Below are 25,354 nucleotides of genomic sequence, written 5' to 3'. Positions count from 1 at the left end.
TCAAAACTACATTCCACTGGTGAGTATGGGTTGTCTGGCCTGGAAGGCATGTGTGAGATGTACTAAGGGGCTTGCTGTTCTCTTATTATCTGCAAGGCCTCAAAGTTCCTCTAGTGGGAAAGGCTTTCTTCTGCAAAGACACTGGGATTTGTCTCTTGAAGAATCAGGGTTCTGGACTCTCCTACATAACCATCTTCTGTGGGCTTAATATCAGATGTGTATCCAACCCCCAGAAGATGGATCAAGGTGCAGTTGACCAAATGGCTTTTCTCTTGGGAAACTTGAGGATTTTCTGTCACCTCTAACTGGCTTTGTGACATCTGAAGTTGTTTCCTGTATCTGAAGCTAGTTATTTCATTGCTAAAGGTAGTAAAAGCCCTACTTATTTTCAGCTTTTATTCCTTTTCTCCCCTGACCCCAAAACTTGTGCTTCAAAATAAGTTGTTTCACAGACAAGGTTGCATAGGTTAGGTGACAATATCTTCTCTCCATTTTTGTAAAGTGTAAAGTCACATCACTGCCGTCAGCATTTCTAATCAGCCACAGATAATTTGTGTGCACACTAAATTGTCACAATCCCATGCAAAATTTAGCAAGAGTGGTGATTAATAGCATGAGTCCAGAGTTGAACAGATCTGGGTTTGAAACTTAGCTCTGCCTTTTACCAGATAAGCATCTTTAAGTAGCAGGACTTCAACTTCAATGTCCTCACCTGAAATAAAGGAGATAAAATAGTTGCTATCTTATAAGTTAGTTTATCCCTTATTTAATAAGATAATATATGTAAAGCCCCAAGATAGTATCTTCATAAATATGGACTATTGTATTTCAGTCAGCCTCAGTGTACATCCTGATTTGAGGTAAAGGTATGATTTGATTTGATTTGATTGACTGATTGATTTGGCAAATGTTTACCAGTACCTGCTAAGGATCAGGAACTGCTCTAGCCTCTGGGGATACAGCTATGAATGAGAGACAAGGCCCCTGCTTTAGTGGAGCTCATATTCTAGAGGGAGACAAACAAAGTGATCTATTTAACAAATAGAAAAGATGGCCGGGCACAGTGGCCCATGTCTGTAATCCCAACACTTTGGGAGGCTGAGGCGGGCAGATCATTTGAGGTCAGGAGTTCAAGACCAGCCTGGCCAACATGGTGAAACCCCATCTCTATTTGAAAAAAAAAAAAAAAAGAAAAAGAAAAATTAGCTGGGTGTGGTGGCATGTGTCTATGATCCCAGCTACCCAGGAGGCTGAGGCAGGAGAGTTGCTTGAACCTGGAAGGCGGAGGTTTCAGTGAGCCGAGATCATGCCATTGCACTCCAGCCCAGGCAGCAGAGCGAAACTATGTCTCAAAAAAAAAAAAAAAAAAAAAAAAAAAAAAAAAAAAAAAAAAAAAAGATGTAGGCCAGATGTGCCTGCAATCCCAGCACTTTGGGAGGCCAAGGCAGGTGGATTGCTTGAGTTCAGGAGTTTGATACCAGCCTAGGTAACATGGTGAAACCCCATCTCTACAAAGAAATACAGAAAAAGTAGCTGGGCATGGTGCTACGCACCTGTAGTCCCAGCTACTCAGGAAGCTGAGATGGGAGGATTGCTCGAGCCTGGGATGTCAAGGCTGCAGTGAGCCGTGATTGCACCACTGCACTCCAACTTGGTCAACAGAGTGAGACCCTGTCTCCAAAAAGAAAGAGAAAAAGAGAGAGATTGGGTTGTGATAAGCACTATGCAGAAAACAAATGGAAATGTGAGAGAGTAATGGGTAGGGCTGAGAAGGTATCAGCTCCAGGGAGTGGGATGTTTGAGCTCAGACCTGAATGGCAAGAAGAAGCTATGTTCAAAGATCTAAAGGAAGGCCATTCAGGGCAGGAGGACCAGCAAGGAGCTCCATTAGACTTTCAGAGGTATAAAAAATGGCCTCAGGGATCCCTGAAATAACTTCTTGGACTCGCCCCCCACCCCACTCCTCCCAAAACCCACCAATGGCAAGGGGTTATGAGGAGGGGTGTATTGAACAGCATGATTTAAGCCCGCGTTTGGTGAAAAGGCTGAAATATTTACTATCTGGCCCTTTATAGAAAAAAAATGTGCGAATCTGAGGGATCTAAGGTCCCTTTCAGCTTGGACAGTGCACACACATGCAAGTGCAGGTGGGCAGGGCAGCTTGCCAGTGCAGGAAAAGTCAGCTCAGCAGCCTCCTGGGCACCCCGGCTCCAGGTGGGGCTCACTCACCAGCTTGGAGATACCCCAGCAAAGGCAGTGTGTCTGTCAGTGGATGCAAACTGCCACCAGCCTTGAACTGCTGGGGTTGCCGTGTCCATGTCCCCAAATGGGATGGACTGAACTCTGAGCTCTTAGAGGTCGAAATCTGATTTCACATAAAGGATTTCTCCTCAGAAGCAAGGCGCGGTGGCTCACGCCTGTAATCCCAACACTTTGGGAGGCTGAGGCGGGCAGATCATTTGAGGTCAGGAGTTCAAGTCCAGCCTGGCCAACATGGTGAAACCCCATCTCTATTTGAAAAAAAAAAAGAAAAAGAAAAAGAAAAATTAGCTGGGTGTGGTGGCATGTGTCTATGATCCCAGCTACCCAGGAGGCTGAGGCAGGAGAGTTGCTTGAACCTGGAAGGCGGAGGTTTCAGTGAGCCGAGATCATGCCATTGCACTCCAGCCCAGGCAGCAGAGCGAAACTATGTCTCAAAAAAAAAAAAAAAAAAAAAAAAAAAAAAAAAAAAAAGATGTAGGCCAGATGTGCCTGCAATCCCAGCACTTTGGGAGGCCAAGGCAGGTGGATTGCTTGAGTTCAGGAGTTTGATACCAGCCTAGGTAACATGGTGAAACCCCGTCTCTACAAAGAAATACAAAAAAATTAGCTGGGCATGGTGCTATGCACCTGTAGTCCCAGCTACTCAGGAAGCTGAGATGGGAGGATTGCTCGAGCCTGGGATGTCAAGGCTGCAGTGAGCCGTGATTGCACCACTGCACTCCAACTTGGTCAACAGAGTGAGACCCTGTCTCCAAAAAGAAAGAGAAAAAAAGAGAGAGAGATTGGGTTGTGATAAGCACTATGCAGAAAACAAACGGAAATGTGAGAGAGTAATGGGTAGGGCTGAGAAGGTATCAGCCCCAGGGAGTGGGATGTTTGAGCTCAGACCTGAATGGCAAGAAGGAGCTACATTCAAAGATCTAAAGGAAGGCCGTTCAGGGCAGGAAGACCAGCAAGGAGCTCCATTAGACTTTCAGAGGTATAAAAAATGGCCTCAGGGATCCCTGAAATAACTTCTTGGACTCGCCTCCCACCCCACTCCTCCCAAAACCCACCAATGGCAAGGGGTTATGAGGAGGGGTGCATTGAGCAGCATGATTTAAGCCCGCGTTTGGTGAAAAGGCTGAAATATTTACTATCTGGCCCTTTATAGAAAAAAAATGTGTGAATCTGAGGGATCTAAGGTCCCTTTCAGCTTGGACAGTGCACACACGTGCAAGTGCAGGTGGGCAGGGCAGCTTGCCAGTGCAGGAAAAGTCAGCTCAACAGCCTCCTGGGCACCCTGGCTCCAGGTGGGGCTCACTCACCAGCTTGGAGATACCCCAGCAAAGGCAGTGTGTCTGTCAGTGGATGCAAACTGCCACCAGCCTTGAACTGCTGGGATTGCCGTGTCCATGTCCCCAAATGGGATGGACTGAACTCTGAGCTCTTAGAGGTCGAAATCTGATTTCACATAAAGGATTTCTCCTCAGAAGCAAGGCGCGGTGGCTCACGCCTGTAATCCCAACACTTTGGGAGGCTGAGGCGGGTGGGTGAATCACCTGAGGTCAGGAGTTCAAGACCAGCCTGGCCAACATGGTGAAACCCCGTCTCTATTAAAAATACAAAAATTAGCCAGGTGTGGTGGTGGGCACCTGTAATCCCAGCTACTTGGGAGACTGAGGCAGGATAATCACTTGAACCCAGGAGGCAGAGGATCCAGTGAGCTGAGATCATGTCCCTGCACTCTAGCCTGGGTAACAGAGTGAGACTCAGTCTCAAAAAATAAAATAAAGGATTCCTCCTGAGAAAGGAGGGAGGGGAGGAGCCATGGGTCATTGCTACCATTTACTGAGTGCTTGCCATATGCCATACGAGGCTGTTTTATGAACAATTCTGCAGTGTATTGATTCCATCCCCATAACAATCCTGCCTGGTAGGAACTGCTTTATTCCTCTTTTATGGTTGAGAGAACTGACATCAGATGTAATAAGCTGCTGTGTTCAAAGCTACACAGCGAGCAAACAGGCCGCCTGCTTCTAATCTCAGGTCCCTCACTATGCAGCCATATCCGCTATTTTCCCAGTAACGTCAGTCAAGGGCTGGCGAGTCTTTTCCTGTTTGCAGGCCTGAATTAAGTTGTGTTTAGACCCCTAAGCTATGTTCATTCAGCACCTGTCTATAGGGCAAGAGACTTCATAAAAGGAGAAGGGGGACACTCTAAGGTTCTTGGCAAGGTGGTTAGCTGTGAACATAGCAGTCGGTCCAGATATGGCTGTAGAACAGCATGATAGCCTTGCACTCCTTGGCTCCAGCTCTGGGCTATAGGAACAGCTGCTAAGCTCAGATGAGTAGTCTCTCCCTTGCTGACTTTAGAGCAACAGGAATTGGTGAAATTGAAGGAATCCCTGGACTTTTCTCATGCAGATCCATTTCCAGGCCTCCTCATGGGCTTTCTATAGAGGCCAGCCTCTATAACAGCAAAGCTGTTGACCATGGATAGGGTCAGCCTTGTCTGTGGTCATGAGTGGTCATGGGATGAGGTGGTGCCAGTAGAGGATTCAAGTGCCTGTGAGGGAGAGAGAAGGAGTTAGAAAGACAGTGGGCCCTAACACTTCAAAGAAAGGTGGCAGAGAGGGCAATGTAGGAGTCTCACCTGGCAGTGACTCCCAGCTCTGCCCTTTATCAACTGTGTGAAGTCAGGCAGGTGTAACATGATGGATGTGAGTTTCTGCTTTGGAGCTTGACCACCTGGATTCAGATGCCAGTTCCTCCACATACCGCGTGAGGTGACCTTGAACATGCTAGTTAAGCATTTCATGCCTTGGTTTCATAATCTGGGCTGGTTATGAGATTTGAATAAACTGATACATGTGACACACTTAGAACTGGTGCTGGATATGATGTCAGAGTTCAGCACATGCTGGCTATGTTACATCATTTTGCCTCTGGACCTCAATTCTTCAACTGCAAAATGTGAGCAGCAATGCCATTTTCTTAGGAGTTCCTGCAGGGACTAAATGAGTGAATATATTTCAAGCAGGTCTGGCAATAATATGGAAGACACTTAATAGACACCTTTGGTGACCTCAGTGGCCCCTGGCCGTGGCACCTGCCGAGTGGAAATGTTTGTCATTGGGTAGATTGACAGCATTGCTTACAGTCCTGCCTGGAGTTATCTGGGCTAGGAAAGTCTAGGTGGTGGATGCCATTGCCCTCTCCCTGACTATCTGCTGTCATCTCTGTGGCACAATGGTTAAAAGCATGGTCTCTGAACCAGATACCAGGATTTGAATCCTAGCTTCATTGCTGAATAGCTACAGCCGTAAAATGTGGATGATGGATATGCATTGTTGTTAATACAGCCTTACAACGGGCCTGGCATGTAGTAAAGAGTGTTAGCTATTATTATTGCAGTGTGGGGACCCCTACATGACTGAACTAATAGACTTGAGCAGTTACTAAGCAACTAAAAAGAAAAAGAGAAAATGGCAAAAATGAACTGCTCTATTTCTGGATGTTATATTGTTTATATATTTTAGCTCTGCCTTTTTCCCCACATGTAGGTTATAACCGGCCCTACATTTTTTAGCCTTGAATATATCTTGACTCAGCCCATCTCAGAAGCCTCCCCTCTTCCTCCTAAAGAAATGTGAGATTTCTCTGACACCCCTTTTTGGGTCTTGGAAGAGTCTGTGTCTCCTGTTCTCCTGAAGAAGACAACTGGCCAGACTCAGGCCTGACTCCTTGACTAGAAGCTCTGTGCTATTAAAAGAACACACCAGGGTACCAGCGCCAGAGCCCAGGTGACAAGAACTCGCAGGGTCAGCTGAAGAATGACCATTCACAGGGAGAAAACCGAGGCTGTAAGAAGAAAATATATTGTAATTTTTCACATCAAATGATATGTTTAAGATATATGCACCTCAGCCGGGCACGGTGACTCACGCCTGTAATCCTAGCACTTTGGGAGGCCAAGGCAGGCGGATCACGAGGTCAGGAGATCGAGACCATCCTGGCTAACACGGTGAAACTCCGTCTCTACTAAAAATACAAAAAATTAGCCAGGCGTGGTGGTGGGTGCCTGTAGTCCAGCTACTCGGGAGGCTGAGGCAGGAGAATGGCGTGAACCCAAGAGGTGGAGCTTGCAGTGAGCCAAGATTGCGCCACTGCACTCCAGCCTGGACGACAGAGCAAGACTCCATCTCAAAAAAAAAAAAAAAAAAAAAAAAAAAAAAGATATGTGCACCTTTCTGCAATTATACAGGCAGTAGGAACAAAAAGTATGTAGATTTCATTTTATATACATTTTACCTTAAACCCAGGTCAGACATGCTGGCTTACACCTGTAATCCCAGCAGCACTTTGGGAGGCCGAGGCAAGATGATTGCTTCAGGACCCAACAGCCTGGGCAACATAGGCAGACCCTGTCTCTACAGAATTTTTTTTTAATTAGCCAGGTGTGGTGGTGTGTATCTATAGTTCCAGCTACTAGGGAGATTGAGGTGGGAGGATCATTTGGGCCCAGGAGTTCGAGGCTGCAGTGAGCCATGATTGTGGCACTGTACTCCAGCCTGGGCTACTGAGAAAGACCCTGTCTCTAAAAACCAAACCAAACCAAACCAAACCAAACCAAAACAAAACAAAACAAAAACTTGAGCAAATATTGAACTCTAGTCAATGAGATACATCCTAAAATATTTGGTTGGGAGGAAATGTATTGATTCTGCTATTTAGTTGAAATGCACCACAAAATAAGATAAATTGATGAGTGAGTAGAAGGATAGACAGGTGTAAATAGATATGTGCTAAAGCAAGGAGAAGAAAATCTAATCATGGAATCTAGATGGTGAGTATTTGGATGTCTTGTGGTTTCTCCATATATCTGAAAAATGTTATAATGAAATGTTGCCAAAAAATATTGTAAAACTAATAGTTAAAAAACAAAAAAAAAATCACAATGGAAAAATATAAAAGTAGATGCTGGAAATATTTACAAATGTTTAAAATGCTGTTTGGAAAACTAGAGTTTAATATGAAGACAAATAAAACTAGACCCATGTGTTTTCTGCAATAGATTTCTTTTTTTGTATTAGAAAATAGCTATATATATATATATTTAGAGGAAGAGTGTTCTAGACAGAAAACAAAGTGAGGCCAGTACAGCTGGAGTGTGAGAGGAGGGGTGGTGGGAGCAGAGGACAGAAGGGAAACTGGAGGTTGAGATCATATAGGCCCCTAAGGCCATAGCCACATCCTCCGATTCTGACTTCTAAGTGCCACAGGCAGACATGAAAGGATGTGAGCTAGGAGTGAGTGACATGATCTGACTTGAGGAGGACTGCTCTGGTTGCTGTGTGGGGACAGACTGCAAAGTGACAAGGTTAGAAGCTGGGAGACCAGATAGGAGCCCTGACATCAGGTCAAAGGAGAGGTGGCCATGACTTGGATAAGGGGGCATTGTGTGAGCAGGTGAAAATTGATTGGATTCTATATCTGTTCTGAAGGTAGTCAACAAGATTTATTGGTGGATTAGTTGTGAGGAGAGAGGAGAGGAAGCAAGCAAGATTGATTCAAGATTTTTGGTCTAAGCAGGTAGAAAAGTAGGTAACACTTACCAAGACCGTGTTGATGGGGGAAAAGCATGTTTTTGCAGGGAGGGAATAAGAGTTCAGTTGTAGATCTGTTATGTGAGTAGTGCTTATTGGAGCAGGTAGAAATATCAGTGTACAGTTGGCTAGGGGAATCCGGACACTGGGGGAAATTCAGGGTTGAGCACCATCAGCATGTAGGCGGGGAAGTAGACGGTATCAAGGTCAATAAGAGAAGGGTATAAAGGCTGAGCCCAGGCACTCCCAGGTATAGAGGACAGGAAGATGAGGAGCAGCAGCAAGGGTGCCTCAGCAGCTGCAGGGCACGAGAGGGTCAAGAAAGTAGGTCAACTGTTTCAAAGGCTGCCCTGACTGCCTCTCCACCTCTAGTTTCTTTTCTGTCTTCTTACCATCTTTGTTATTGCTCTGGAACCAATTGTCCTACAGTAGCACCTCCATCCTATTCCAAGCTCATAAAAGCCAAAGTGGGGCAATAAAGTCCAAACCCTTCAGTCTGCCATCTAAGACCCTCCATGATCTGGCTCTTTCTTTCTCTACTGCCCGGTTTCGCCTTCCCCACCAACCCTGACCCTCACTTCACTAGCCACTGCCCTGCAAACCACGTCTTTCTTGGCATGCCATTTGTTTTCTTTCTCCAGTCTTCAGCCTCGATTCCCCATTCATGGTCTATCTCCTGGAGGGATCCTTTCTTGACTGAAGTCACTAATCTGTTCCTTCTCTAAATTCCTAAAGTAGTGAGAGGTAATACCAAACAATCTAGCATTCATCGTATCTTTTTTCTTCTTCTCTAGTTCCCAGCCAGCCAGTTTCCTGAGGTTTGGGAACATGAGCCTGTAATCCCCAGAGCCATCTCACTAGTCCTTTACATATCTTAGATGGCAAGAAGAATATTAATGCCCTGCCACATAACACTCCATGGAAACCTGGAAGGATTAATATAGGATTGGGATTTTGAGTATGGAGTCAGAGGCTAGGTTCTTCCCCTGGTTCTATTACCATGGCCAAGTCATTTAGCCTTCCCGAACTCCAGTTTTCCTATCTGCCAAATGGCTATGAACATGCCTAATTCAGGACAATTGTAAGAATGACTCAGGATGCATTTCTTATAATGTGCTTAGCACAATTCACGTACGTTATAAGCAGGCAATAAGCAGTAGCTTTGTTTTCATTATTGCTATTATTAATACTATTATTACTCTAAGTCTTCCCGATAGAGATACACAGGCATCAACAAAGATGGGTCTGTGTTGGCCTGTTCCCTCCACACTTTCAGATCTCAAGTGAGATGTTCAACTCTGCTGCTGGCAGGAGTACAGGGGTAGCCCTCACATCCTGACTTCAGGGAACCTATGTGTTAAATGGGGAGATGCCATGAGACCCAACCAGCATCCAGAGATGTACAAGCCTTGAGGATTGTCCTTATAACTTCTAAACTAGGCAGCAGTGAGCGAACTTCTGAGGCCAAGAGGCAGAATGTCTGCAAATAAAACTGTCCCTGAAAATCCAGACCCTGCAGCTACTGGTTACAGTTGGTCATGGAGGAGGAGAACACTGGCTCAGGATGGAAGGGAAGGACAGAGAGAAACGGAATGTTTCTCAGAGGAATTAGTTGTGTTTTTTTAGGGAACGTACAAAGCATAGGATACCTTTTTCCATTTTCTTTCTGTAAATTTCTAAGATTGAGAAGTGGTGTGTAATTGTTACTCAGGAATAACTGGATACAGAAGAGAGTCTGGAGATGTCAGGGCCATGTCAATTCAGATGAGATGGAACTCCTTGCCCAGAGCAGCACTTCAAGTTCCCCTGGGGAGCCCCTACTGGCCAACCCCCTCCCAGAGATTCCTCCACAGCTAGAACCTCAGGTGATTTTGAGCATGTTCCCTGGGATCAGAGGTTAGGTTTTCACCCTGGTTCTGTTACCATAGCCATGTCATTTAACCTTCCCAAGCTCCAGTTTCCTATGTGCCAAATGACGATGAATATGCCTAATTCAGGGTTACTGTAAGAATGAAGTGAGATGTATTTCTTCAAACATGCTTAGCACAGCTCTTGTACATTATAAGCAGGCAGCAAGTGTTAGCCCCATCTCTCATGAGTAAACCCCAGCACTGCCCTGCAGGGTTGAGGCCGTGCAGCCAGGCCCCTACTGCAAACTCTCCCCCAACACACACATTCTGGCAGGTGGGTGGCACCTTGGATTTGAAAACTCTCCATCCTGCGATTCTGAATCAAGCTGTTCTTATTCACGGTAAACCAGTGACAGCCAGGGGCTTCCTGCCTGGATTCAGATAAGTGGCTGGTCCTGAGAGCCAGGGAGGCTGCAGAGCCACACCAGGAAGTATGGTTGCACGTCTCTGGCACAAGTGCACTGCCCTGGGGAGCTGGCCTGCAGGTCAGTGTGCTGGGAGGGCTGCGGCTACCAGGGAGACAGCACCATGCATGACCTCCCCCATGCCCAGCTTGCTGCCAGGGCCACCCTCACCAAAGGAGGCTTGCATTATCCAAGCCCAAACTCCCACTGTGGTGGCACCTGCCAGTGTGACTTGCACAGGCTCAAGCTTTGTCCAGCCTATGACCTCCCACCCTGTGGAAGCACGTGAAGCTCAGGCTGGACATGGCTTGCTCGTTCCATGCAGAGCCCCTGTGAACCCAGCCTGAACCCCAGCTCCATTCAGGAGGCCGCAGTGTGCTCAATGCAGGGAAGGAGCCAAGTCCTCTCACTTCATCCTGAGCTCACCACTGAGGTCGGGCTTCACTGTCAGTCAAGCTGGTAAGAGCATAGACTTTGGACCAATACTACCTGGGTTCAAATCCAGATCTGACAGCTTGTTCATTATGTGACTTTAAAGACATTTCTTACCCTCTTTACTCAAAAAGAGACTTAATAAGGGTGCCTGGAGGAAGTTGCTTAACTTTTCAGTGCCTTAGTTAACTTCACTTATAAAATGGGGATGATAATAACACCTTCATGGGGCAGTTGCAAGGAGGAAATACACAAAGCAATTAGGACAGTGCCTGGCAAGTAGAATGTGCTGGGCACCATGCAGTGAGGTCTCACAACCGTCCTTTCTAGGTGAGGTGCAGGGTGGGTAAGCGGGCTAGAGAACACCACACCCTGGTCAGGTGCTGGCTTCTGCACTCCCCCTCGCTGCAGTGTCTGCACACACAGCTCTCAAGGAACACGAGGGTGGGATTCAGAAGCGGAAATGAAGCCTGCAGACTGCTAACCCCTGGCTTAGGTCTTGGTCCCCTCAGCATCTCCCTCTGGGGGCTGAATCTCTTATGCATTCCTGACATAGCCCCAGCACACTTGTCCACTTGTGGGCTGGCGAGAGGGGCGGCTGGAAGATGCACCACGTCAAGAAGTGGGTTGTGTTTGCAGGGCCCCCTGGGGAGGAGCAGGAGTCACACGTGAGCTGGGGCTGCCCAGTCCTTGTGTCCTGACTGTGGGTTAGTTGGTCACCATCCCCCCATCCTGACCCTTGATAAAGAGCTGATTTTTCCATGTAGTGTTTGTCTCTCCTCTGTGCTAACGTGGAGGCCTGAACACCGCCGAGCTTATCTATACAATGGATTTCCTGCTGGTGTTGGCTCTGCCCTGCTCCCCACTGGGTAATAATTTATGTCACCTGATCACACAGATATGCTGACATCCATGATACTGGTGGCCCTGGCAGACCCTGGCTCCCCTAGTTTGGGTGGGATTCTGTAAACGTGAATCCCCAACTGGTGTGAACTGAACATCCCAGTTGTGGATGCAGAGCCAGAACTGGGTAGGTGGAGAGGGTGTGAAGAGTTCATCCATCAGCTATCAGCTGAGGCCTCCTAGGTAGCAGGCCTGGTACTGGGCTCTGAACACACAGAAATGCAGAGGACAGGGGCAGCCTTAGAGGAGCCCTTGTACTGGCTGTGGGTCAGACACAGACAATATGACTCGCAGAGCTTGTTCTGGGGAAGCAGAAAGGTTAGAGCTCACGGGAGCACGGGGAAGGAGCATACAATCTCATTGAGTTTTAATGAAAAGCTTTCCTTCCTTGGACATAAGGCCTGGCTGGGTCTGAGGAAAGAGCTCCTTCAGATCGAGTTACCACAAGCCTTTGCATCTGTGGTCTGTTTGGACCACATCCAGTGTCCAGAGTATCTACAGTGGGCATGCTGGGGAAGTCCTCCTCTCTCCCACTCCTCTGCCCGGGCATGTGGCTGCCGTGGTATTTGGCCTCTTGTCAGAACAACGAGTTCCCATATTAATCACAACAAGTACGTCCAGAGAAAACCTGGCCTGGCCTCTGCCAACAAGCCGTCTCTCTGGCCTCAATAACATCTGTACCAAATTTTCTCCCTTTATATAATTAGGCCCGTTGGTATTTGCTTTGACTTTAGATTACGGCATGACTGGCGTCTCTGAAATTTCAGGCCCGAAATATGTACTGGGGCCCAGGATGGTGGGAAAACTGAGCTTTTGCCAATGGGATTTTAGGTTTAGCCAAGAGAATCAGAAACTGTACACCAGCTACTGTTTGCCCGCAAAATGCACGGCAGCCCCCTGACCGGTGGGAAAGGGATCTCCTGCCTTGTCCAGGGAGCAGTGCTGTGTCGGGCCTGGTGGACAGAAGGATGCAGGGGCCTCCCTTCCTTCTTTCCTGCCCCTCTTCACCCCATATCCTTCTACCCCTGCTCCATCCGTGGCCCCAGAGGGACAGAACTCAGCAAACAGGAAAAGATGTGCTAACTGCAAAGAAATGCAGTGAATCCAGACTTAACCCCAAAGCAAACCTCACCAGTGTCGGGGCTTGGAGTCGTGCTTTGAAATGACTCTCATTGTCTGGCTATGTCCAAGCCAAGCAGCTGTTTGTGGAGAGTGAGGTAGAGACTAGTGCCAGGCTTGGGAAGTGGGGATTGGTCCTTTCCCGGTGGCTCTATCCAGAGAGGAAGCACATGGGCTTGCACACCCACTCACTCCCTGAAGTCTTGAGCTGGATCTCAGTGGTGACTTCATTTCCCCTAATTAGGTGTCTACAAACTCTCTGGAAGGTTCCAACCAGTAAGCCACACTGATTGTGGTGTGGGAGCTCCTGATATGCTTGTTTGCACTCTCCCTCTGGGACCCTGCAGGCCCAGCTGAGTGATAACTGGATGATGGAACATTTGCTAGAGGAAGGGGAATGTGTTTTTTTAAGATAAGGTTTGATCTCAAGCAGAAGGACAGTTACCAGATGCCTCTGCAATGTCAAGAACTGAGGAGTGGTGCAGATGCCCTTGCTTGTTGCCTTGCTGCGGGTAGTCAGATCCCCCAGGCAAACTCCTGCCTTAGGAAAGAGTTTCTTCTGATGCTTTCAGCCAGAGTATTGCCATTTTCCTCTGGTTTTAGACAGTATTGGTGCTCCTCGTAAGGTTTTCTATGAAAGAAAAGGCTTTTGCCCAATATAGCTCTCCTAGGTCATCGTGTGTCTTCCCTGGGGAAGGATCCTTGTCTTTTTAGCATGCAGTGTCCATTGAGGACCGAGTGTGGGACTTGTGCAGAATCCTGTTTTGTCACCTCTGCCCACATGGCCCAAATGCCAACAGGACCAAGGTCGTAAAATATGCCTTTGGCACTTAAGACTTTCACCAGCTGGGCGCGGTGGCTCACGCCTGTAATCCCAGCACTTTGGGAGGCCAAGGTGGGCGGATCACCTGAGGTTGGGAGTTCAAGACCAGCCTGACCAACGTGGAGAAACCCCATCTCTACTAAAAATGCAAAAAAATTAGCCAGGCATGGTGGTGCTTGCCTGTAATCCCAGCTACTCAGAGGCTAAGGCAGGAGAAGCACTTGAACCCAGGAGGCAGAGGTTGCGGTGAGCCAAAATTATATCATTGCACTCCAGCCTGGGCAACAAGAGTGAAACTGTGTCTTAAAAACAAACAAACAAACCAAAAAAAAAACAAAAAAGAACTTTCACCATTTGGCTCCAGACCAACTCTCTTTTCTCTCCTTCCCGTCTCTTCTCCCAAAATATCCTTCTCTCCATCCACCTTGACCTTCTTTCTCTTTCTCTTTGAAAAGGGCAGTTACCTCTGTTGAAATGTTCTTTTTTCTTTTTTATTCCTGGCAAACCAGAAGCAGTCCAACACGGTGGGCTTTGGAATCAGACTACCTGGGTTTGAATCCCAGCTCTCCCCCTTTCAATCTGTAAAAGCATGAGCCAATTAAGCAGCTGCTTTGTGCCTCCATTTCCCCATCTGTGAAAGGGGCACCATAATAGTTGCTTAGATTTGTTGTGAGGATTAAGAGCTAAAACACAGAAAGCACTTGAAGCCGTTTGATCCATAGTAAGTGCTCAACAAATGTAGGCTAAAGTAATAATTTTAAAGACTCTCCTCTGTGAAAATCCTTTCCAACCTACCAGGCACGATTAGCTTTTCCCTCTGGGCTCCAGAAAAAAACAGCCACGTGAGGTTCTAGTTATTTATTTCATAAGTTATGTATTTTATCCCTAGCCTGAGAATTCCCAGAAGACAGGGCCTAGATTTCAGCAATAAGAATGACACCATTTACACTAGTACGTGCCAAGCTCTGTACCATGTTTTTTTCTCATGTACTGTTTTTTATTATGACATAATTCACATTTACCCTCTTATTGTACACAATTCGGTGGTTTTAGTATATTTACAAAGTTATGCAACCATCACCACTATCTAATTCCAGAACCTCCCAAAAATATACCCTGTGTCCATTAGTGGTCATTCCCCAATTCTCCCTCCCCCATTTACTGGCAATCACTAATCCACTTTTGTCTCATAGATTTGCCTATTCTGGACATTTCATATAAACAAAATACAATATGTGTCCTTTTGTATCTAGTTTCTTTCACTTAGCACAGTGTTTTTAAGGTTCATTTGTATATTCGAATTTCTTTCCTTTTCATGGCTGAATATTCCATTGTATGGATATACAACATTTGGTTTCTTCATCAGTGGTGGCCATTTAGGTTGCTTTTTCTTTGGGGCTATTATGAATTATGCTGCCATGAACAGTCACGTACAGGCTTTTGTGTGAACATGTTTTCTTTTCTCTTGGGTATATATATCTAGGAGTGGAATTGCTGGCTCCTATGGTTTAAACCTCTATGTTTAACTTTTGGAGGAATGGCCACACTGTTTTCATGTATCTGCACCAATTTATTTTCCCACCAGCCATGTATGAGGATTTCAGTTTTTCCATATCCTCACCACACTTGCTGTTCTCTTTTCTATCATAGTCATCCTAGTAGGTGTGAAGTGATTTCTCACCGTGGCTTTAATTTGCATTTGCCTGAAGGCAAATGGGGTTGAGCATCTTTTCATGTACTTAGTGACCATTTGTATATCTTCTCTGAAGAAAGGTCTTTGCCCAGTCTTTAGTGGGGCTATTTGTATTTTTATTATTGAGTTGTACATCTTTTATATATTGTGGATACAGGTCCCATATCAGATATATGATTTGCAACTATTTTCTCCCTTCTCTGTGGTTGTCTTTTCACTTTCTTGATGGTGGTCTTGGAAGCACCAAGTTTTAATTTTGAAGTCCCATTTGTTTTTTCTTTAGTTGTTTGTGCTTTTCCTGTTATATCTAAGACACTATTACTTAATTCAAGACCACAAAGATGTACCATATGCTTTTTAAAAGTGATCTTATTTACAATAACCTTATGAGCAGAGTAGTAGACCCACACAGATAAGGAAACTAAGTGGTCAAATACTGGAGCTGGGACTTAACCCCAGTTCACTTTGACTCTGAACTTCATGTGCATCTTACTGTGCCTCCTTGCCAAGTCCCTTTACCTCTACACTCCTCACAGGGCTTCGCGCAGTGGCTGGTGCATGGTAAGCCCACAGGTAAGGTACATTGGGTGGATGAATGACAGGCCCTAACAGGTACACAGCTTGCACTTGCTGATTGGTTCAGGAAGAGTGGGGTTTGTGCCTCAGTTTCCCTGCTGACTGGGGGTTCGTGTCTGTGATGCTAGAGGTTACCAAGACTCTCTCCTCTCTCACCTCTGCAGTGTCTCATTGTTGGGGGAGGACCCTGTGGCTTGCGCACTGCCATTGAACTTGCCTACCTGGGAGCCAAAGTGGTCGTGGTGGAGAAGAGGGACACCTTCTCCCGGAACAATGTGCTACACCTCTGGCCTTTCACCATCCACGACCTTCGGGGCCTGGGAGCCAAGAAGTTCTACGGGAAGTTCTGTGCTGGCTCCATCGACCATATCAGTGAGTGGAGTCTATAGTGATATCCCATGAAGGGAGGGGACTGACCCTGGGTAAGACATATCTCTGCATGTGTAGGAGTCCCCAGCTTGTTCCATCTTAGTCCCTGGGGACACCATATATCAGACTAACAGACATCTAGTAAAAGGCCTCCTTTGTGCCTTGTTCTGGGCCCTGGGTTATCCCCCAGTGGACTGTAAGCACCATGAGGTCAGGGACTGCAGTATGCCTTAATCACCAGACTATCTCCAGGACATGAAAGAATGCTTGACTCATAGCGGATGCTTGATAAACATCTGTTGGATGAATGAGTGAAACAGAGAAACAGAGGCAGAGGTAAATAGCATAGTCTGTACCCTGACGGAGCTCATTGAGATTTTGTTGGTGGTAATGTGCTTTAATAGGGTTAGTTACACTTGCTAAAGGAATATGGAGGAAGGGGCCACACAAAACCATTAATGGGCCAGATAGTCAAGACCCTCCATACAAAGGAGTTTGGACATTGTGCTGGTGTTGCTGGGGAGCCATGGCAGGTTTTAGAGCAGAGGAAAGAAACAATTGGATCCTTGTTTCCTGATGGATCCCATACCAAAGTTTTAAAAATCCGAGTTTTAAAAAGAGAGAGAGAACATCATGGTGGGACTTCAGCCAGAATAGGAAGGAAAATAGAGAACGTGGACTTCAGGTCCTGGGCATCCCTGAATGCTCATATAGGGAGAGATGAGTGCTGAGGCCCTTCTGCTCTGATGTTCCTCAAGCCTAGAGCTCTCAGGACTAGGTATGTGCAGACAGGTTTTGGGAAAGGCAGACTCCCTTCCTGCAGCTTTGCAGCGGGGAGGTCTTTCGCTGTTTTCTATGCAGCTGACCCTTGACCAACACTGGTGTGAACTGCAAGGGTCCACTTATACCTCAGTTTTTTTCAACCAAACACCTGCAGGAGGTAAAACCCACCTATATAGAAAGCCGACTTTTTGTATACTTGAATTCCACAGGGCCAACTGTAGGACTTAAGTATGCGTGGATTTTGGTATACTCAGGGGTTCTCCAGCATATACGCAGGGATGATTGTATAGCAATAGTGACCCATGAAAGGGAGGTTAACACTATGGGGAAAGCTCAAGAGTTTGAACAGATTTGGGTCCAAAATATGTCTCTTCCATTTCTATGTGACTTGGGGAAAATCCCTTACACTCTTCAAGCCTCAATTTTATCTCCTGTAAAGTGTGATTAATTTCTGTCTCCTAGAATTGCTGAGAAGATTAAATGAGGTCAAGTTTGTAATGTGCTTAGCACTGTGCCTAGCACATAGTAAGTGCTCAGGAAAATGCTTTGCATCCCATGCTGTACAGTGAGCAAGAAGCAGCCATGGTCCCCAGACTTCAGAATTAAAAGCTGCTTTCTCCCAACCAGTGTTTCTCTGTAGAGATGGTTGGGAGGCGGGCCCTGAGAGCCATGTTCTTATGAGGACAAGAATTGATGGGAAAAAGGAATGAGGCTTGGGCGGGAACAACTGGAGAGAATTATCAGTCACGTAGGGTATAATTTATTCAGACACAGGAGAATTTACCAGCTGTGGCCCCAGAATTTATTCCCACTTTGAGATGAGAAAATTCCAGGAGTCTAGTGGAAATTTGGATTTACTCAGAGAGCTGCGGTGTCAGCTTTCAAGATGTGCTCTCCCACCCATGGAAGAATGTATGTGGGTTACCAATTTAGAACCACTGTATTGAGCACCGCTTTCTCATCAAGTTCTCTTGTGGGGCAGAGCCAGGTACCAGGATGCCTTGTGGGGCCCTGGGCTGGTTGGGCTGGCTTCCTGGCCAGGAACCCTTCTCTGCCCTCATTGACGGGGCTTTAATTGAACCCCTAGTCCTTGGAAATACTGCAGCGTGCCGTAGTGCTGGTGGGACTCTAGAAATAACATGGAGACAGTCAGAATGATCATTGTCAAGGGTAGCTCTAGTACTTGTGAGAAAAGAGGCAAGGAGAATTTATTGAGCGCCTACTGTGTGCTAGAACCAGACTGAGTAGGAACCTCATAACTATAAGGAAAGGTCAGGCCTCCCCTGGTAGGGTGGTTCGTGGCAGGAGGTGGATTGGGCTTTTTAAGCTGATTGGCTTTGGATCACCCCAGCCACATCTCTAGCCCCAGCTACATCATCATACTCAGCACTGCTCAGCAGTTCTCCTTGTCTGTGTTAACATCCTCCTCCACTTCCCATTGTGGCCATTCCAAACCTCCAGCACGGTGACCTCATTACTAGCAGATAGCCTCCCTCCAGTGCTCCTGGTCTAGGCCCGCTTCTCTCTGCTGCTGCCCCAGCACCCATTCCTTCCTCATGTGTCATGCCAAATCACAGCTGGCACCTCCTTTCCAGTTCCAGTCCCTCTGGCTTCCTTCCTTCCTTTCCACCTGCCTCGTCACTGAGTCTTCCTGCTCCTCCCCTCATGCCAGACCTCCAGCCCTATTGTTGCCCCACCACCTTTCCTTGCCATAAGGTATTTATTCTACAAAGAAGGGCGTAGACTTGGTCTATACTTTCCATTCAAACCTCCTAACCTCGCAGTCTGCTGTGTTCCCCACCACTGTGCTAAAGAGATTTTCACCAGGGTCTCCAAAAGCTCCCAAACCCCCAAGTTCACTGGCCTCTTGTCACCTTCACAGTCCTTCATCTCTCTGTGGGATTTGATATTCTTAGTCCCTCCTCTCTTGGCTTTCAGGACCCCAACTAAGGCCCTGTTCTACCACTGCCACCCTCCCCCAACCACCATGTCTTGCCCCATTCTGTTTACCTATGTTCCCTCCATTAGAAGGCATGTTCTGTATCTCCTGTGCCTAGCATGGCACCTGGCACAGTATAGATGCTCAATAAATGCTAAATGAGTCAAGCCCACCAAATACAGAAGGGCCCACAGAAAGTTTCAAACTTCTGGTTGGGTGTGGTGGCTCACACCTGTAATCCCAGCAATTTGGGAGGCTGAGGCGGGCAGATCACAAGGTCAGGAGATCGAGACCATCCTGGCTAACATGGTGAAACCCTGTCAATACTAAAATTACAAAAAATTAGCTGGGCATGGTAGCGAGTGCCTGTGGTCCTAGCTACTCAGGAGGCTGAGGCAGGAGAATGGCATGAACCCGGGAGGCGGAGCTTGCAGTGAGCCGAGACTGCACCACTGCACTCCAGCCTGGGCAACAGAGTGAGACTCCATCTCAAACAAACAAACAAACAAACAAACAAAAGTTTAAAACTTTTCACTCTGCAGAAAAGTATTTGGAGGCATACCCATTTGTGCTGAATGGCAGGAGACAAAACAGAGAAATGAGATTCTACTCACTGTGGGAGTTTTGAAATGTGGGTAAGAGATGGGGAACCATGACCCAGCTTTGTAGGGAGAATTTCCTACCCACTCCTCACCACTGGATGTCTAAGAGCTGAGGCATAGGCCCCATCTAATGAGTCACTGATCAAGTACTTCACTGAGGCCCCTTACTCTGTCTTTGCCTACTCCTCTTTCCATCTTCACTTCATCAAACCTAGAGCCCAGCTGGGGAAGGAGCCTGGAAAGGCAGAGTCTCTCTTGTTACAGCATCATCCAGCAGCTAGAACAGGGTCTAGAAATTGGACCGACATGAGTCCACGTTCTAGCTTTGCTCTGTGTCTCCTTGAGCAAGTCACTTAACCTTGTTAAGCCTCAGTTTCTCATCTACAGAATGAGAATAACGATTCCAAAGGGCCGCTGTAAGAGTTAGACGAGAAAACGTAGAGCTCTTGGTGCATAATCCGGCTCAGTAATGATCATTGTTGGTATATTGCTGTGCTCAAAGGTCACTGAGCAGCAGTGATTACGTAGCATTCTGCATATAGGTGGTGTTCAGGCATTGCTATGACAGTTCCTCTCTCCTTCCTGCCTGACAGGTATTCGCCAACTACAGCTCATCCTGTTCAAGGTGGCCCTGATGCTGGGAGTTGAGATCCATGTGAATGTGGAGTTCGTGAAGGTTCTAGAGCCTCCTGAAGATCAAGAAAATCAAAGTACAGTATAATGTTCCTTTTCTGCCTAGAAAGCAGATACTACAAAATAGAAATCCCATTTGCTGCTTCCAGAGGGTGTTTCTGTAAGAGTTATGCTTATTGAGAGCTGGTTGGCATAACGCCACTGAAGAGTATTTTACTGTTTTTTGTTTGTTTGTTTTTTGTTTTTGTTTTTGTTTTTTTACCATTGCTATGACTTTAGGTTTGCTCTTTGGTTCCGAGGGTATTTATGATTAAGCCATTAAACCTATAATTTGGTTACCCTGTCCCAAGGGGATGCTACTTTGGCAAAGGAAATCTAATCAATAAGTAGGACAGAAGACATAGATTTGGTTGTTTGGTAAGGTTCATTCACATGTTCTTCAAGCTGTGTGTGTGTTTCACACATAGATATGTGGTTGTACTTGTTATACCCATGGCACATTTTAAAATCCAGTGAAGTGAAGCTTCTAGAGCAACTGTGAAATAAGGTTCAAGATGTTATTTTATATATAATACTCTTAACCATACTGAGGTATCATTTATAAACTATGATATTCACCCACATAGGCATATCTTAATGTTTCTCTTTTTTCCTTTTAGCATGTTTGTTTAAATTCTTATCCCTTATACACACCATGGTCAGAGAGTTTATTCCAGATGCCTCTGCATCTTACTTATTAAAATCGTCTACTGCCTGGGAAGGGCTTTGAGTTTGGGACCAGATTAGTGTCAGAGACCTTGTAGTTCCCTGCTTAGGGTACATTTCTGTTTTATCCTGTTCTCTGCCCAGATTATTTGAAAATTTAGGGGAGGCTTTAGTTAGCTTTTGGAGCAGGACAGCATTCACCATTTGGCATTCAGAGACTGTAATCTTAACCTTTTCCAGACCTCTGGTGGACATTAAATCTTAATTATCCAGGCTTCACCTGAATTTTTAAAAAAATAAAAGACAGTGTACTGTACAATAGAACATTTTGAGCATGCAATAGAAATTAAAACTGGTTTCCTTACACCCTATACATCCTTTTGGGTCTGTTTAGCAATGAGAATCACTGAAGAACGTGGGAGAATGTGAAGAGAAGATGGTGGACTCTGTTGAGAAAAATAAGGTGCAAATGAGAGTAGTTTATGGAGCACTGAGGATAGACTCCTGGCGGAGGCCAGCAAAACCAGGCATGGAGTTGGTGTTGCTGGTTTACTTCATCCTGGATTGAACTGACACTCAGGTCAGAGGACACCAGATTAGAGAGTGAATCTGCACTGCTCTAGCCTTTCCCCTGGAGGCTCTCTCTGGGATGCATAGACCTGGCTGCACTGTCCATTTCTCACAGCCACCACACAGGGGTTATAATCACTCTCTTCCCACCTCTCTCTGCCAACTCATCTCATTTCTCTGTCCTGGTAGAAATTGGCTGGCGGGCAGAATTTCTCCCTGCAGACCATTCTCTGTCGGAGTTTGAGTTTGACGTCATCATTGGTGCCGATGGCCGCAGGAACACCCTGGAAGGTGAAGACTCTTCTTGTGGGAATGGGGGGATGGGAATGGGAGAGGGTACATTGGGGAAGAGTTGGAGAAAGTGGGCAAGATGCAGATGCCAGAGCTGGATGGAGGTCCTGATAGGAGCGCAGACTGTCCTGTCCCTCTCCAGGTAGAGCAGCCCATCCACCTGTGGGGTGGGCAATTCAGGGGACAGCCATCTCATTCCGTCTGAACCTCAGTTTTCTCACCTGTAAGATGTGGATCACAGAACCCTTTCAAAGTGTTGTTATGCAGGCTGGGAAAGGACTAGTGTGTGAAAATGCTTCATAAAGATAAAGTGCCATGGGGGAGAAAATGAACATCCCTTATTGAGCACGTCCTGGAGGGTGAGCCGTGGTGCCAAGCACTTTCATACTTACTTCAGCTAAGATAAACATTTTTATAGTACTATTAATGGTATTTGCTTACTTTCAAATGTAATATTTATACTTGAAGGAGGAACTCACTTCTTTTTGTAACTTTTAAGTACACCCACTGCTGGGCAGGCAGGTATGTCTTGCCAAACTGTCAAGGTACAAAGGCCACACTTCTCTGAGTTCTAAAGCTGAAGCATAGTATCTTTCTTGGGGTAAGATCCAGTCAGGTTTGAGAGAAACCCCATTGCCAGGAAATGCTTCCACCCCCTCCACCCTAATGCCAAGACTGATCCACCCACAGGCTGTACTCATTGATACTAACCATGCTAAATTGAGACCACGGGTTGTAAACAATGTGGCCCCAGATGGCATCTCTTAGATTAGGGCAGTTCTGCTTTTTGAGCCTGCCACCTCAAGAGCCACAGGCTGCAGATGCCTGACTGAGAGGACACATCACTCTGAGGATGGGACATGCTCCCTGGAACAGGGCTGATCTTAGAAAACTCAGGATTTATGGGCCGCCTGGCCCAGGACCTTCCCATCTGCCACATAACCGGGGCTGTTTACCATCCCCCTTTCACCTTCCATATCCACCTCCCCAACCATCGGTCATCAATACCTGACAGGCAAACTGCCGACTTGGGTGTAGTACTGTTGGAATTTGCACATTTGATGACAGTGTAAGTTAGAATATTTGAGAATCCAGGACCCATTGTCAGCTTGAGTATAGTTGGGCATATCATGAACATGGAAAGAAGGGTGGAAATTGATGGAGCCATTTGAGCCACTCAGGGCCAAACAGGTAAACTAGAGCAGGGCTTCTCAGTATCAATACCGCAGACATTTGGGACCACACCATTCTTCGTCACAGAGACTGCCCTGTGCATTGCAGGGTGTTTAGCAGCATCCCTGGCCTCTGGTCCCCCAGACACTGGTAGCACCCCTAGGTGCGACAACCAAATATGTCTCCACACGTCGCCAAGTGGCTTCTGGGAACAAAATCACCCCCAGCTAAGAAATGCTAGATGAGAATAATGGCCATTGCTGACCCTTTTGACAAAGGTCTAATGAAAGACAACTTAAAGGAGGGCTATTGAATAGAAACCCAAGGTTGTTGGCCAGGCGCGGTGGCTCACGCCTGTAATCCCAGCACTTTGGGAGGCTGAGGTGGGTGGATCACAAGGTCAGGAGATCAAGACCATCCTGGCTAACACGGTGAAACCCTGTCTCTACTAAAATACAAAAAATTAGCCGGGCACGGTGGCTCACGCCTATAATCACAGCTACTCGGGAGGCTGAGGCAGGAGAATCGCTTGAACCCAGGAGGCAGAGGTTGCAGTGAGTCAAGATCACACCACTGCACTGCAGCCCAGGCGACAGAGCAAGACTCCATCTCAAAAGAAAAAAAAGAAAGAAAGAAAGAAAGAAAGAAAGAAAGAAAGAGAGAGAGAGAGAGAGAGAGAGAAAGAGAAAGGAAAGAAAGAAAGAAAGAAAGAAAGAAAGAAAGAAAGAAAGAAAGAAAGAAAGAAAGAAAGAAAGAAAGAAAGAAAGAGAAAGAAACCCAAGGTTGTCACTAAAAGGGATTTTTGACAGATAGTTGAGAATCAATGTGAGGCTGGAGTATATGGCGAGCAGGTGTGCAGGGTATTCCCAAAGGTGGCTAAGGAAAGGTTATATCTGGAGGTCTGCACCTGTGTGACAGGCACCTGGCGTTACACCAAGTACACAGCATGCCTGGGGCAGGGGCACTCAGGAAAGGTCAGATGACAGCAAGATGGGGGACTAGGAGGGAGACACACTGTTGAAAAGTGACCATCTGTTATGTCGAACCCCCATTAACCTCAATAGGGAAAGTACCAAGTTTAAGAGGCCAAAGCAGAGACCAAGAGCCAGCAAAACAGACATGGGGTTTTATTAGGGATTCACAAGGGAGAGAGTCCAGTGGCGGTGGGCTGGACAGGTGACCCGGCTTCCCTACAGAAATGGTCCAATGGCGGCGGGCTGGACAGCACAACCTCACAGCCCAGTGGTGGCAGCCCGGGCAGGAAAACCACAACTGCTTGTAAACAGTGGGCAGTTTATACAGCATTTTCACTTAACACCCTCCTCTTAACCTCCACCTGTCAACCTTCATCCAACCCAGAACTCAGGGCCTGGATCCCCCTGTATGGTCCATGTTCTACAGGATGGGCCAGGAGCTCAAATGTCCCTCATAGAGAAGGAACAAGTTTTGGGGTTGGCCACTCCTGGATTCCCCAGCTCAGAACACACATTCAGGTGCATCAGCCATACAGGGTCATTCTAAAGGTATGCTTCAGTTATTGCTATCTGGGGCATTTACCCTGCACCAGCTGCTATGATCCTCCATAGCACTGCCATTCAAGAGCAATTTTAATGTAAATCATTGAAAACAAGAATTAGAGCACTAAGGCTGGGCAACATGATGAAACCCTGTTTCCACAAACAGTTAAAAAAAAATAAGCCAGTCATGGTGACACATGCCTATTGTCCCAGCTACTTGCCAGCTGAGGTGAGAGGATCGCTTGACCCTGGGAGGTCGAGACTGCAGTCAGCCATGATTGGCACCACTGCTCTCCAGCTTGGGCAACAGAGTGAGACCCTGTCTGAAAAGCAAAGCAAAACAAAACAAAAAATGAATGAGAGCTAGAATGCCATCTATTCATTTATATATGCATTGCAGATGTACTAAGTGCCACTTACTGGGAACTGGTGCACTATTTTCCTCTTTTCAAAGGACACCAGTCATACTGGAGTAAGCTGGGTCCCACCCTACTCCAGTATGACCTCATCTTAGCTAATTACACCTGTAATGACGCTGTTTCCAATAGAGTCACATACTGAGGTACTGGGGTTAGGACTTCAACACATGAATTTGTGTGTGTGTGTTGGAGAGGGACATAATACAGCCCCCAAAAATGGAGATACAAAGAAACTTTGTTAAAATCCCTGTCCTGCGTAATCTACTTTTCAAGGGGGCCAGGGGTGGTGGCACCATGAGAAATGCTAACAGAGGAGTTTTAATGCTATAAATTCAAAGTGTGTGCGGGTCTCTCATGAGTGTATCTAGCAACAATGCCTGACACATCCTTAAAAGGGTGCGCCCTGTGACTGCCTGTTGGGAAGGATCCCTTTGGCCTTCTGTTTGTTGAAGCCTAACCAAGTCCTATAGGTTTTAGAAAAGGACAAAATCTCACGGACTTTTAAAGGCCTTGGGAGCAAACCTCAGCATTTCTGCCCACTCCTGTCCTCTAGAGATCCAGAATCCTGGTTTCTCCGGCCTGGGAGGCATCTGGGAACAGCTCTCCCAATAATCATTTTCAGTTTTCACACCAAATCCAGAAG

At 46.5% G+C, this 25,354-nt stretch overlaps 1 protein-coding gene across 16 annotated transcripts in view; it reads left to right on the top strand.

Annotated features, from left to right (window-relative positions):
* MICAL2 (microtubule associated monooxygenase, calponin and LIM domain containing 2) overlaps positions 1-25,354 on the top strand; it is a 251,221-nt gene that overhangs the window by 76,350 nt on the left and 149,517 nt on the right. For all 16 annotated transcript variants that reach the window (XR_007719270.1, XR_007719267.1, XR_007719272.1 and 13 more), the window contains 3 exons: positions 15,875-16,082; positions 19,997-20,113; positions 21,501-21,602. Coding sequence is in view for 10 of the 16 variants with exons in the window: in XM_050757393.1 (XP_050613350.1) it covers positions 15,875-16,082; positions 19,997-20,113; positions 21,501-21,602 (427 nt within the window). In the remaining 6 variants the exon portion in view is untranslated. The remainder of the gene's footprint in view (positions 1-15,874; positions 16,083-19,996; positions 20,114-21,500; positions 21,603-25,354) is intronic.

Source organism: Macaca thibetana, chromosome 14, assembly GCF_024542745.1.
Source record: "Macaca thibetana thibetana isolate TM-01 chromosome 14, ASM2454274v1, whole genome shotgun sequence".
Lineage (NCBI taxonomy): Eukaryota > Metazoa > Chordata > Mammalia > Primates > Cercopithecidae > Macaca > Macaca thibetana.
Note: the sequence above shows the minus strand (reverse complement) of the source record. Positions and strands in the feature narration are given on the sequence as shown.